Here is a 14,568-nt window from a genome sequence, read left to right as displayed (position 1 = left end):
TCCCTTACATGCCACGCGCTACTATCACTTGCATACGCAGAAGCTCGGCTTCCATGTGTACAAGTGACAGGCTCCATGGGAGTGTCAGGGGACATTGGCTATGGTGACCCCGCTAATTCTCCCCTGTCACCGTCCCAGCTACTGACCCACATGCGGAGCTACCTCATTAACATCACATGCACAGGGAAGCCTTTGGGAAGTTATCAGAGGGGACGAGGTCACCGGGGTACGTCACCGTGTGGCCCTGCCCTCAGTTATAAAAGTACTGTCATCAGCGCTGGCGGGTGCCTCCTATGGAGGCGGATCTTTTTTATTTTATTTTTCGGTCCTTCAGCGGAGCCATAGAAGAAGATGAATGGACTTTGTGGCGCATTTTTATTTTTATTTTTTAATAAAGGGCTTGTCCCAAGGTTTGTCTTGTTTTTATCTAACATTTTGACACTTTTTTGTGAAATGGTATGGGTATCCATTACCATTTCAAATGGGGGGGTGGGATCTGGGGGTCCCCTTGTTAAGGGGCTTCCAGATCCCGATAAGCCCCCTGCCCACAGACCCCCACAATCACTGGGCAAGGGCTGTGGGGATGAGGCCCTTGTCCCCATCAACATGGCCTGCCAGGTTGCATGCTCGGATAAGGGTCTGGTATGGATTTTTGGGGGGACCCCCACGCCATTTTTTTTATTTTGGTGCAGGGTTCCCCATAAAATCCATACCAGACCTGAAGGGTCTGGTATGGATTTTGAGGGGGACCCCCTATGCCATTTAAAAAAAAAAATTGGCGCAGGGTTCCCCTTAATAGCCATACCAGACCTGAAGGGCCTGGTATGGAATTTGGGGGGCCCACACGCAATTTTTTTAAAAATTTTGATTCAGGGTTCCCTTTAATATTCATACCAGACCCAAAGGGCCTGGTAATGGACGGGGGGGGGGGGGGGGGAATCCCATGCCACCGACAATTCATTATAGCCGTAAGAAGTTTTAAATTACTTTTTTTCCTTTAGAAATGTAATTTTGTGCAGGGACTGTTCTAAACACAGGAAAAATGCTCCCCTTTACAGGCATACTATAGACACCCCCCAGGTACGAAATTTAAAGGGATAATTCACTTTCATTGTTTTACTTTAAGCATTATTAAAATCACTGCTCCCAAAAAAAACTGCCGTTTTTAAAACTCTTTTTTTTTGCATTGATACATGTCCCCTGGGGCAGGACCCGGGTCCCCAAACACTTTTTATGACAATAACTTGCATATTAGCCTTTAAAATTAGCACTTTTGATTTTTCATGTTTCGTATCCCGTAGACTTTAACGGTGTTCGCGTGTTCGAACAAATTTTTTGCCTGTTCGTATGTTCTGCTGCAAACTGAACCAGGGGGTATTTGGCTCATCCCCAATTTCAAGGGTTCCTCTGTATTGAAAAGGTCCTGCCTGATTGGACACATAATGATTTGATATATTAAGCTGGTCTGCTTCATAAATTAAGTGATTCTAAAGTTTATTGTGCAAAGATTGTATAGACAGACTGTAATGTGTATGGTGACCCTAGGTTGGGCCTATGTGTTCAAATGGTGCAAGAGTTTCCCGTAATAAAGATGACCTAGACAGCCTTCCAATGTAATCTAGCATATGGCTAGTTTTTTGGTAATCGTATAAACAATAGACGTGTGTATGGCCATCTTTACTGGGACTTGAAGACAGGTTTGGGTCACCTTGCTCTGAACCTTGATTGACCCATTCATCATCCGTGAGGAACGCAGGGAACCCTCTCATCAGGCTTTGGACAAGGGGGGGGGGCAGGAGGGACGGCTGCCCCAGGTGCTGGTATCATGAGAGGTGGGGGGCGCCACCTGGAGAGTTCCTACCGCTACAAGCTGACAGGAGTAGTGACAGCAGCATCACTACTTCTTTCAGCTTAGCGTAGGAAGTCACAAGCCAAAGAGATGCACAAAGAATGTGCTAGGAGGGGGTAAAGAGGTGAGGATAAGTGATCGGTTTGGGAGGGGGGACTGAGGGGGGATTTGTGTTAAGAAGGGGAATTTTATACTAGTACTGATTATTGGGGGGAGTTTACTAGGAGGTGAAATTGGGGGAGAGAATTGTGCTAGGAGAGGGGATTTGTGATGGGGGGGATTTGTGGTCATGGAGAAATTTGGGGTGGGGAGATTTGTACTGGGAAGGCTTTGTGCTAAGAAGGGAAATTTGTAATGGGGGAATTTGTGCTGTGGGGATGAATACATACTTATTGGGGGGTGTGGAAGGATTTGTGCGGGGAGAGTGGAATTTGTGCTGGGAAGGGACATTTTTATGGGGGGGATTTGTTCTAGGGAGAATTTGGGCTTGAAAAGGGGTGTATGCTTATGGGGTTAGCATGCAGAGTAGTGCTTGATTTCTTTGGGGGGGAAGGGTTTTTTTTCTGACGCACAATGCTCATACATCTTGGGGGGGACGTAGTATGAAATCTTCACCCCGGATGCTAGAAGACCTTGTCCTGGTACTGACTCTGATAATGCTAAAATACAAAATTCTATTTTTTATTAATGTTTATTAAAATGTTTGTTAAAGTTTTCTTGATTTCCTTGTTTCTGAGGCAAAATATGATGGGGCTGCTCACATGCGGCACGAATGTGTAAAGGCAGATCAGGAAGACGTAAATGTCGGGTTGGGGTTTGGTCGGCAGCTGCTCGTAGGTGTAAACGACCAGGCGGGGTACGTTGTATACGGCAATGACAAACCAGTGTGTGACGCAGGTGTACAGCGCCTTCTCCCAGGTCCTGGACCGGCCCGATGAGAAGACACTGGTGATTATGACGCTGTACGAGAACACGATAAAGGACAGCGGACCCAAGTGGCAGGCCAAACCGATATAATAAGCTTTCAGCAAGATGACCACTACGTTAATGCGAGACGTGACTGCCGTGGTTCCGATGGCACAGAAAAAGCTTTTGATTTTATTGATGGCATAGTAGGGAAGCTGATTGGCCAACGACGTAACACAAAGTCCAATCACAAACGCCATAAAATATAACATGAGGCAGGAGGCTATGATGGCTCGGTTGCTGATAATGGCATGGTATCTCAGTGGCTTACAGATGGCAACATAACGATCAAAGGCCATCAGCATGATGATGAGTGAGTCCAGAGGGTTGCAGGTGTGGATGATGGTCATCTGTAGGAAGCACTCGTGGTAGGACATGGAATCGGACCCATACCAGTACTTGGAGATCACTTTCGGCAATATGGCTGTGTCGAAGAGAAGGTCAGAGATGGCCAGGCTAGCTATGATGATGTACATTGGCTGGTGAAGGTTCTGCTTGGAGACAACCAGGACAATGACCATTCCATTGGCACATAGTGACACGCTATAGAGTAGGAGGAAGGGAATGGAGACGATGGTGTTGAATTCCTCGGGAAGGCCTGGGAACCCAACTAGGATATAACGGTATGTTTCAGACTGGTTGGCCATTGGCAATGTGGGAAATTTTCTGTAAAAATAAAATAAGAATCGGTAAAAAGGAAAATTACACAGACGTTATAGTATCTATCTTTAACCTCTTGAGATCCGCGCTATAGCCGAATGACGGCTACAGCGCGGACCTCCTTTGCCGGGACTACGTCTATTGACGTCATCCTGTGCACGAGCGGCCTGCACGCCCCCTGAGGGGCGCGCGCGGCGCGCTCTGTGATCGGCGAGTCAATGAGACTCGCCTGATCACCGATCCGAGCAAGGGGTTGATCCCGACCCCTTACCACGTGATCAGCTGTCAGCCAATGACAGCTGATCATGTGACAAAACAGAGCCGGTAATCGGCTATTTTTCCTCCTCGCGCTGACAGCGCGGGGAGAGAAAAAAAAAGCCGATCACCGGCGGCCGTGATCGGGACATCAGTCCCGATCACGGCCAGTGTATCAGTGCCCACCTGCCCCCTGCCAGTAACCCCCAGAACATTAATAAAGTGCCACCCAGCAGTGCCACCCATCAGTGCCCATAATGCCACCCAGCAGTGCCATACATCAGTGCCCACGGTGCCATACATCAGTGCCCACAGTGCCATACATCAGTACCCACAGTGCCACCTATCAGTGCCCACAGTGCCACCTATCAGTGCCCACAATCTGCCTCAACAACATTGCTGCACCTCAGTGCCACATATCCATGCCCATCAGTGTCATCTACCAGTGCCCATCAGTGCCGCCCGTCAGTGCCCAGCAGAGCCACCTATCAGAGCCACCTATCAGTGCCACCTATCAGTGGCCATCAGTCCCATCTGTCAGTGGTACCTATCAGTGCCCCTTAGTGCCACCCATCCGTGCCACCCATCCGTGCCACCTATCAGTGCCCATCAGTGATGCCTTATCTGTGCCCATCAGTACTGCCTTATCTGTGCCTATTGGTGCCACCTTATCTGTGCCTATTAGTGTTGCCTTAACTGTGCCTATTAGTGCCCACCAGTGCTGTCCATCAGTGCCCACCAGTGCCGCCCATCAGTGCCCATCAGTGCCGCCTATCAGTGCATTTCAATGAAGGAGAAAAATGACCTGTTTGCTAAATTTTATAACAAACTATTAAACATAATTTTTATTTTTTTTGCATCTTTTTTTGTTTGTTTAGAAAAAAATAAAACTCCGAGCTGTAATTAAATACCACCAAAAGAAAGCTCTATTTGTGGGAAAAAAATGATAAAAATTTCATTTGGGTACAGTGTTGTATGGCCGCGCAATTGTCATTCAAAGTGCATCAGCGCTGAAAGCTGAAAATTGGTCTGGGCATGAGGGGGGTTTAAGTGCCCAGTAAGCAAGTGGTTAAAGTGGAGCTCTAGGATTTTTTTTTCCTGTTTCATAGTTAGTTAGGTTGAATAAAGACACCAGTCCATCCAATTCAACCTGAGTGAGTGTCTATAATTGTCCCTATCCCTGTACATTGCACACTCACATCGGTCCCTACCCTCAAGGAGCCCACAATCCAAGGTCCCCATTTATATACTAGGGACAATTTTGGACAGAAGCCAATTAACCTACCTGCATGTCTTTGGAGTAAAGGAGGAAACCCACGCAGGCACAGGGAGAACATGCAAACTCCAGGCAGGTAGTGTCGTGGTTTGGAATTGGGATTGGGATTTGAACCAGCGACCCTTGTTACTGCTAGGTGAGAGTGCTAACCACTACACCACTGTGCCGCCCTGTTCTTCTATCTCACTGTGTTAAAAAAAAATCCAGTTTCTTTACCTTCCCACTCCATGCTCCAGCAATGTCCCTGACTTCCTCCTCAGTCCTCAGTCCAGGGTCAGAAGTCTTCTTTGACCAGAAGGATGATCATGTCTATTCCATTTCCTGTGGGGGGCGTAACATTACATAGGTGGAGCTCGCAGTACTCTTAAGCTGTGCTCACGCATTATTATGTGAGCATTGCTCAATCTTGGAAGAACAACTACCCCCAAAGCTGCAGCCAAGGAAAAAGAGGAAGTGCCAGTGATGTCATTAGACCAGCAAGAAGGGGAAAATAGTATATTTACACTATATTAGCAAAAGTTTTGGGAAGCAGTACCTTTACACGCACATGAACTTTAATGGCCTCCCAGTCTTAGTCCGGAGGGTTCAATATTGAGTTGGCTCCGCCCTTTGCAGCTATAACAGCTTCAACTCTTCTGGGAAGGCCGTCCACAAGGTTTAGGAGATGTGTCTATGGGGAATGTTTGACCATTCTTCCAGAAGCACATTTGTGAGGTCATGCATTGCTGTTGGGCAAGAAAGCCTGCCTCACAGTCCACATTCTAATTTATCCCAAAGGTGGTCTATCAGGTTGAGGTCAGGACTCTATGCAGACCAGTCAAGTTCCTCCACCCCAAACTCGCTCATCCATGCCTTTGTGGACCTTGCTTTGTGCACTGGTCCAAATCATTTGGTGAAGGGGGGATTATGGTGTGGGGGTTGTCATTCAGGAGTTGGGCTTGGCCCCTTAATTCCAGTAAATGGAACTCTTAAGGCGTCAGCATTCCAAGACATTTTGGACAATTTAATGCTCCCAAGTTTGTGGGAACAGTTTGGGGATGGCCTCTTCCTGTTCCGACATGACTGCGCACCAGTGCACAAAGCAAGGTCCATAAAGACATGGAGGAGCGAATTTGGGGTGGAGGAACTTGACTGGCCTGCACAGAGTCCTGACCTCAACCCGATACCTTTCAAATGAATTAGAGTGGAGACTGTGCACCAGGCCTTCTCGTCAACCTCACAAATGCTCTTCTGGAAGAACGGTCAAACATCCCCATAGACACACTCCTAAACCTTGTGGACGGCCTTTCCAGAAGAGTTAAGGCTGTTATAGATGAGAAGGCCTGGCTCACAGTCTCCACTCTAATTGATTCCAAAGGTGTTCTATCGGGTTGAGGTCAGGACTCTTTGCCAACCAGTCAAGTTCCTCCACCCCAAATTCGCTCACCTATGATTTTATGGACCTTGCTTTATTGGTGATGGTCAAACATTCCCCATAGACACCCTCCTAAACCTTGTGGACGGCCTTCCCAGAAGAGTTGAAGCTGTTATAGCTGCAAAGGGCGGAGCCAACTCAATATTGAACCCTACGGACTAAGACTGGGATGCCATTAAAGTTCATGTGCGTGTAAAGGCAGGCGTACCAATACCTTTGACAATTAAAAAAATAAAAATAAACAGGAGGACCTGGGGGGGGGGGGGGGGGGGTTTGGGGTAGCATTACTGGATGGGGCTGAAGGAAGGTTTATGAAATGTCCCCCCAAAAAATCCATACCAGTTCCTTATCCAAGCATGCAGCCTGGAAGTTCCGGAAAGGGGGAGGCATACACTCCCCCCTCCTAAGCTATACCAGGCCACATGCCGTCAACGTGAGGGGTACCAAAGCACCTTGCTCCCTATGGGCATTAAGCCAGATATCATCCTAGAGATCATCCATAGATCATTTAAAGCTACTAATCTGATTGAATCTAAAGATGTCAGCTCCACTTGCTGCCTGAATATGCAGCTTATGAATGGTGTTGGTGTTATGGTGATACCTCCTCAGGGGGAGGGCCCATGACACCCTGTAGTAACATTATCCCCTCTTTTGGGTTTGGGTTTTGGATTGAGTAGTGCTAGCCGTCAGCCAACCCGGAGAACATCTTGTGCACAAAAGGAGGTATTGCAGGGGACACATTGAGTTTAGGAGAACTAACTTTGCTACTTTTTAAAAATTGTGGGGGACTATTTGAATGTAAAAAAAAGTTCCTGGAGTTCTGTGCTAGGGTTTATATTTGAAAACATTTGTGGACCCTGCTTTGCACTGCACATTCCTTTTCTGTTCATATGAATTATTTTTATACAGGAGACCGGAGAGGGGGGTATAATTCCTCTTCTATTACAGAAAATGGAAAGGAGATAGGAGACACAGGAGACCGGAGAGGGGAGTATAATACCTCTTCCAAAACAGGGAAAGGAGGATAGGTAGGAGACGCAGGACACCAGAGAAGGGAGTATAATACCTCTTCTATTACAGGGAATGTAAGGGAGGTAGAAGACATGGGAGACTGGAGAGGGGAGTATAATACTTCTTCTATTACAAGAAATGGAGGGGAGGTAGGAGACACTGGACATCAGAGAGGGGAGTATAAAACCTCTTCTATTACAGGGGCCAGAGGGGAGGTAGGAAACATGGCAGACCAGAGAGGAGAGTATAATACTTCTTCTATTATAGGGAATGGAGGGGAGGTAGGAGACACTGAACACGAGAAAGGGGAGTATAATACCTCTTCTATTACAGAGAATGGAAGGGAGGTAGGGGGCGCGGGAGACTGGAGAGTGGAGTATAATACCTCTTCTATTACATGGCATGGAGAGGGGGCAAGAGACACTGGGCATGGGAGAGGATTATAATACCTCTTCTATTACAGGGAACAGAGGGGAGGTAGGAGACACAGGAGACCGGAGAGAGGAGTATAATACCTCTTCTATTACAGGGAATGGAGGGAGGTAGGAGACACGGGACACTGGAGAGGGGAGTATAATACCTCTTCTATTACGGAGAATGGAGAGGTTGTAGGAGACACGGGACACCAGAAAGAGGAGTATAATACCTCTTCTATTACAAGGAATAGAGGGTAGGTAGGAGACACAGGACACCATAGAGGGGGGTATAATACCTCTTCCATTACATGGAATGGAGAGGAGGTAAGAGACACTGGGCACGGGAGGGGGAGTATAACACCTCTTCTATTACATAGAATGGAGGGGATGTAGGAGACACAGGACACTGGCGAGGGGAGTATAATGCCTCCTCTATTAATGAGAACAGAGGGGAGGTAGGAGACACGGGACACCGGTGAGGAGAGTATAATATCTCTTCTATTACAGGAAATGGAGCGGAGGTATGAGATCTTTTAATTTCGTTTTATTATTTGTTCTTTTATATTTTAATCTTTAGTTTTAGTTATTTATTATTTGTATTTGTTTACAATATCTTTGTGTTTAACATTTTTTAAATCTATTTTATTTTACATTTATGCTACTAAATACATTTTTATATTTTTACCTATATATTATTTTTATTTATGCTACTGATGCGTAGTAGCAGCATAGCAGGCAATGCAAAATCTTTTTATTGTTTATATTTCTATGTATTTATTATTTGGGGAATATGGGGTGTTCAGGGCTGGGTAGCACCTCTGGTGTAAGGGCATGTCGTGCCCTTCTTAGGGCAGCTCGTTCACCTTTGGTCCCCACTTGTCACCCTGCTCTCACCTGTGGCTCCTAGTAGTGGTAGCATGCGCGGCGGCCACACCCCAGGCAACAGCTTTGACAGGCTGGCCAAACCAGGTTCCATCATGTTATTGACATTTGGTGATATAGGGACTTGTCTGTCCCGAGTATGTGAAGACAGACTCCGGCAGATTGAGCGGAGGAGACCTACCAAAGTAGGACCAACAGTCATGAAGGAGGTTTCTGCAAGCGATGTGGCACGCTAAGAGCATGGCATGACACAAAAGACGCCATGGTCAACCACTGTGCCCAGCCCAACTCCAACCGTCTCGACTTTTGTCCTGCCATTGGAGCAAGATGGAATCTGGGAAAGGAGAGTGAGGCTGACTATGCGCACCTCCCCCTCACTTTAATCCAATTTACATGCACATCTTGACATCCCCCTGCCCCCCCCCCCCCCCCAACTCCCATACCTAGATGTCAAGGTCCTCTTCGAAAACGACAAACATCATCATTTTATTATTTATTATTTTACATTTATTCTACTACTGACAATGCAAAATCTTTTATTTTATTATTTTATTATTTATATTTTTACTTATTTATTATCATTGTTGTTATTTTACATTTATGCTACTACTGACATTGCAAAATCTTTTATTTTACTATTCATGTTTTTACTTATTTATTACTATTGTTATTTTATATTGATGCTATAAGGGACAAGGAACTGACAATGCAAAATCTTTTATTTTATTATTTATATCTTTACTTATTTATTATCATTGTTGTTATTTTACATTTGTGCTACTACTGACATTGCAAAATCTTTTATTTTATTATTTTATTATTTATATTTTTACTTATTTATTATCATTGTTGTTATTTTACATTTATGCTACTACTGACATTGCAAAATCTTTTATTTTATTATTTATATTTTTACTTACTTATTATCATTGTTGTTATTTTACATTTATGCTACTACTGACATTGCAAAATCTTTTATTTTATTATTTATATTTTTACTTACTTATTATCATTGTTGTTATTTTACATTTATGCTACTACTGACAATGCAAAATCTTTTATTTTATTATTTATGTTTTTACTTATTTATTACTATTGTTATTTTATATTGATGCTATAAGTGACAAGGAACTGACATTGCAAAATCTTTTATTTTATTATTTTATTATTTATATTTTTACTTATTAATTATCATTGTTGTTATTTTACATTTATGCTACTACTGACATTGCAAAATCTTTTATTTTATTATTTATATTTTTACCTACTTATTATCATTGTTGTTATTTTACATTTATGCTACTACTGACAATGCAAAATCTTTTATTTTATTATTTATGTTTTTACTTATTTATTACTATTGTTATTTTATATTGATGCTATAAGGGACAAGGAACTGACAATGCAAAATCTTTTATTTTATTATTTATATCTTTACTTATTTATTATCATTGTTGTTATTTTACATTTGTGCTACTACTGACATTGCAAAATCTTTTATTTTATTATTTTATTATTTATATTTTTACTTATTTATTATCATTGTTGTTATTTTACATTTATGCTACTACTGACATTGCAAAATCTTTTATTTTATTATTTATATTTTTACTTACTTATTATCATTGTTGTTATTTTACATTTATGCTACTACTGACATTGCAAAATCTTTTATTTTATTATTTATATTTTTACTTACTTATTATCATTGTTGTTATTTTACATTTATGCTACTACTGACAATGCAAAATCTTTTATTTTATTATTTATGTTTTTACTTATTTATTACTATTGTTATTTTATATTGATGCTATAAGTGACAAGGAACTGACATTGCAAAATCTTTTATTTTATTATTTTATTATTTATATTTTTACTTATTAATTATCATTGTTGTTATTTTACATTTATGCTACTACTGACATTGCAAAATCTTTTATTTTATTATTTATATTTTTACTTATTTATTATCATTGTTGTTATTTTACATTTGTGCTACTACTGACATTGCAAAATCTTTTATTTTATTATTTATGTTTTTACTTATTTATTACTATTGTTATTTTATATTGATGCTATAAGGGACAAGGAACTGACAATGCAAAATCTTTTATTTTATTATTTATATCTTTACTTATTTATTATCATTGTTGTTATTTTACATTTATGCTACTACTGACAATGCAAAATCTTTTATTTTATTATTTATGTTTTTACTTATTTATTACTATTGTTATTTTATATTGATGCTATAAGGGACAAGGAACTGACAATGCAAAATCTTTTATTTTATTATTTATATCTTTACTTATTTATTATCATTGTTGTTATTTTACATTTGTGCTACTACTGACATTGCAAAATCTTTTATTTTATTATTTTATTATTTATATTTTTACTTATTTATTATCATTGTTGTTATTTTACATTTATGCTACTACTGACATTGCAAAATCTTTTATTTTATTATTTATATTTTTACTTACTTATTATCATTGTTGTTATTTTACATTTATGCTACTACTGACATTGCAAAATCTTTTATTTTATTATTTATATTTTTACTTACTTATTATCATTGTTGTTATTTTACATTTATGCTACTACTGACATTGCAAAATCTTTTATTTTATTATTTATATTTTTACTTACTTATTATCATTGTTGTTATTTTACATTTATGCTACTACTGACAATGCAAAATCTTTTATTTTATTATTTATGTTTTTACTTATTTATTACTATTGTTATTTTATATTGATGCTATAAGTGACAAGGAACTGACATTGCAAAATCTTTTATTTTATTATTTTATTATTTATATTTTTACTTATTAATTATCATTGTTGTTATTTTACATTTATGCTACTACTGACATTGCAAAATCTTTTATTTTATTATTTATATTTTTACTTATTTATTATCATTGTTGTTATTTTACATTTGTGCTACTACTGACATTGCAAAATCTTTTATTTTATTATTTTATTATTTATATTTTTACTTATTTATTATCATTGTTGTTATTTTACATTTATGCTACTACTGACATTGCAAAATCTTTTATTTTATTATTTATATTTTTACTTACTTATTATCATTGTTGTTATTTTACATTTATTCTACTACTGACATTGCAAAATCTTTTATTTTACTATTCATGTTTTTACTTATTTATTACTATTGTTATTTTATATTGATGCTATAAGGGACAAGGAACTGACAATGCAAAATCTTTTATTTTATTATTTATATCTTTACTTATTTATTATCATTGTTGTTATTTTACATTTGTGCTACTACTGACATTGCAAAATCTTTTATTTTATTATTTTATTATTTATATTTTTACTTATTTATTATCATTGTTGTTATTTTACATTTATGCTACTACTGACATTGCAAAATCTTTTATTTTATTATTTAGATTTTTACTTACTTATTATCATTGTTGTTATTTTATATTTATGCTACTACTGACATTGCAAAATCTTTTATTTTATTATTTATATTTTTACTTACTTATTATCATTGTTGTTATTTTACATTTATGCTACTACTGACAATGCAAAATCTTTTATTTTACTATTCATGTTTTTACTTATTTATTACTATTGTTATTTTATATTGATGCTATAAGGGACAAGGAACTGACAATGCAAAATCTTTTATTTTATTATTTATATTTTTACTTATTTCTTATCATTGTTGTTATTTTACATTTGTGCTACTACTGACATTGCAAAATCTTTTATTTTATTATTTTATTATTTATATTTTTACTTATTTATTATCATTGTTGTTATTTGACATTTATGCTACTACTGAGATTGCAAAATCTTTTATTTTATTATTTATATTTTTACTTACTTATTATCATTGTTGTTATTTTATATTTATGCTACTACTGACATTGCAAAATCTTTTATTTTATTATTTATATTTTTACTTACTTATTATCATTGTTGTTATTTTACATTTATGCTACTACTGACAATGCAAAATCTTTTATTTTATTATTTATGTTTTTACTTATTTATTACTATTGTTATTTTATATTGATGCTATAGGTGACAAGGAACTGACATTGCAAAATCTTTTATTTTATTATTTTATTATTTATATTTTTACTTATTAATTATCATTGTTGTTATTTTACATTTGTGCTACTACTGACATTGCAAAATCTTTTATTTTATTATTTTATTATTTATATTTTTACTTATTTATTATCATTGTTGTTATTTTACATTTATGCTACTACTGACATTGCAAAATCTTTTATTTTATTATTTATATTTTTACTTACTTATTATCATTGTTGTTATTTTACATTTATGCTACTACTGACAATGCAAAATCTTTTATTTTATTATTTATGTTTTTACTTATTTATTACTATTGTTATTTTATATTGATGCTATAGGTGACAAGGAACTGACATTGCAAAATCTTTTATTTTATTATTTTATTATTTATATTTTTACTTATTAATTATCATTGTTGTTATTTTACATTTATGCTACTACTGACATTGCAAAATCTTTTATTTTATTATTTATATTTTTACTTACTTATTATCATTGTTGTTATTTTACATTTATGCTACTACTGACATTGCAAAATCTTTTATTTTATTATGTATATTTTTACTTACTTATTATCATTGTTGTTATTTTACATTTATGCTACTACTGACAATGCAAAATCTTTTATTTTATTATTTATGTTTTTACTTATTTATTATTATTATTATTATTATGATGGTTAATTTACATTTATACTACTACTGACAAGTAACTGACAATGCAAAATCTTTTATTTTATTATTTTATATTTTAATATTTATATGTTTTCTTATTTATATATATATATTTTATTTACTATACATTTGTGTTTTATATTTTATTATTTTATTTGAGCATTTTGCTACTAGTGTTGTGTAACTGGCAATGAAAAATCTTTATTTATTTTTTATTTTTTTGTGCTCTTTAACTCTGACTCTATGGCAGAAAATTGTATGATGTTGGTAGCTCAGTAGATAGACAGTAATTATAGAAATCAGTTCCGTCTATGTTTAGTATGGAATGATAATTAAATCATCGCTGACAGACTATCTGATGTATAAACTGCTGCAGGTTTGCCTCGCCCTTTGGCTGTACAATGAAGAATTTCATTACACGGGAAGGTCCTAGCTATGTGAAAAGTATCCTCAGCTGGTGAATTGGTCCGTTCTCTGGATATTACTCACCCTTCACACCGCCATCGGATGAGGACACTCAGAGCTCCTCTCACGGGTGAAGTGGCGGCCGGCTGGGATTTTATAGATGTGCCGAGAACAATACAACCTTCCCCGGTGATTTCCCACCACAGCCATTCCTAATTGCTAAATATATTCATCTGAACTTTTTTGTTCTTGAGGGACTTCCAGTCCGGGAATTGAAGATCTCTTCTAAGGACACGTGTCTGTTTTATTTTACCAAGAAGATATGTTTACCGGATATTTGTACATCTAAATCCTCCCTCCGGCCTTTCCTTGAGTCTTGAACAGTTGTACCTTCTCCTCTCCTGGACTTAAATTACTTACTCTGATTTCACTGCACACTGTGAGCTTCTGTGAGCATTGTGAGGTCAGGACTCTGTGTAGGTCAGTCAAGTGCCTCCACCCTAAATTCGCTTATCCATGTCTTTATGGTCCTTGCTTTGTGAACTGGTCAAAATCATTTGGTGGAGGGCGGATTATGATGTGGGTGGAGAGGGGGTATAATGGTGTGGGGTTGTTTTTTCAGGGGTTGGGTTTGGCCCCTTAGTTCCAGTGAAGGGAACTCTTAAGGCGTCA

General features: G+C 37.9%; 1 protein-coding gene across 1 annotated transcript; it reads right to left on the bottom strand.

Moving 5' to 3' along the window:
* Window positions 1-2,523: 2,523 nt before the first annotated feature.
* Window positions 2,524-3,474, bottom strand: LOC143926801 (olfactory receptor 52H1-like). The gene has a single exon (XM_077450849.1). It carries the CDS (start codon window positions 3,460-3,462, stop codon window positions 2,524-2,526), a length of 939 nt encoding a protein of 312 aa, XP_077306975.1. The 5' UTR covers window positions 3,463-3,474.
* Between the last annotated feature and the right edge of the window lie 11,094 nt (window positions 3,475-14,568).

Source organism: Lithobates pipiens, unplaced genomic scaffold, assembly GCF_037356315.1.
Source record: "Lithobates pipiens isolate NorthernLeopardFrog02 unplaced genomic scaffold, aLitPip1_a1.2 Scaffold_23, whole genome shotgun sequence".
Taxonomy (NCBI): Eukaryota; Metazoa; Chordata; class Amphibia; order Anura; family Ranidae; genus Lithobates; species Lithobates pipiens.
The sequence above is the reverse complement of the archived record's forward strand: the minus strand, read 5'-3'. Positions and strand labels throughout refer to the sequence as shown.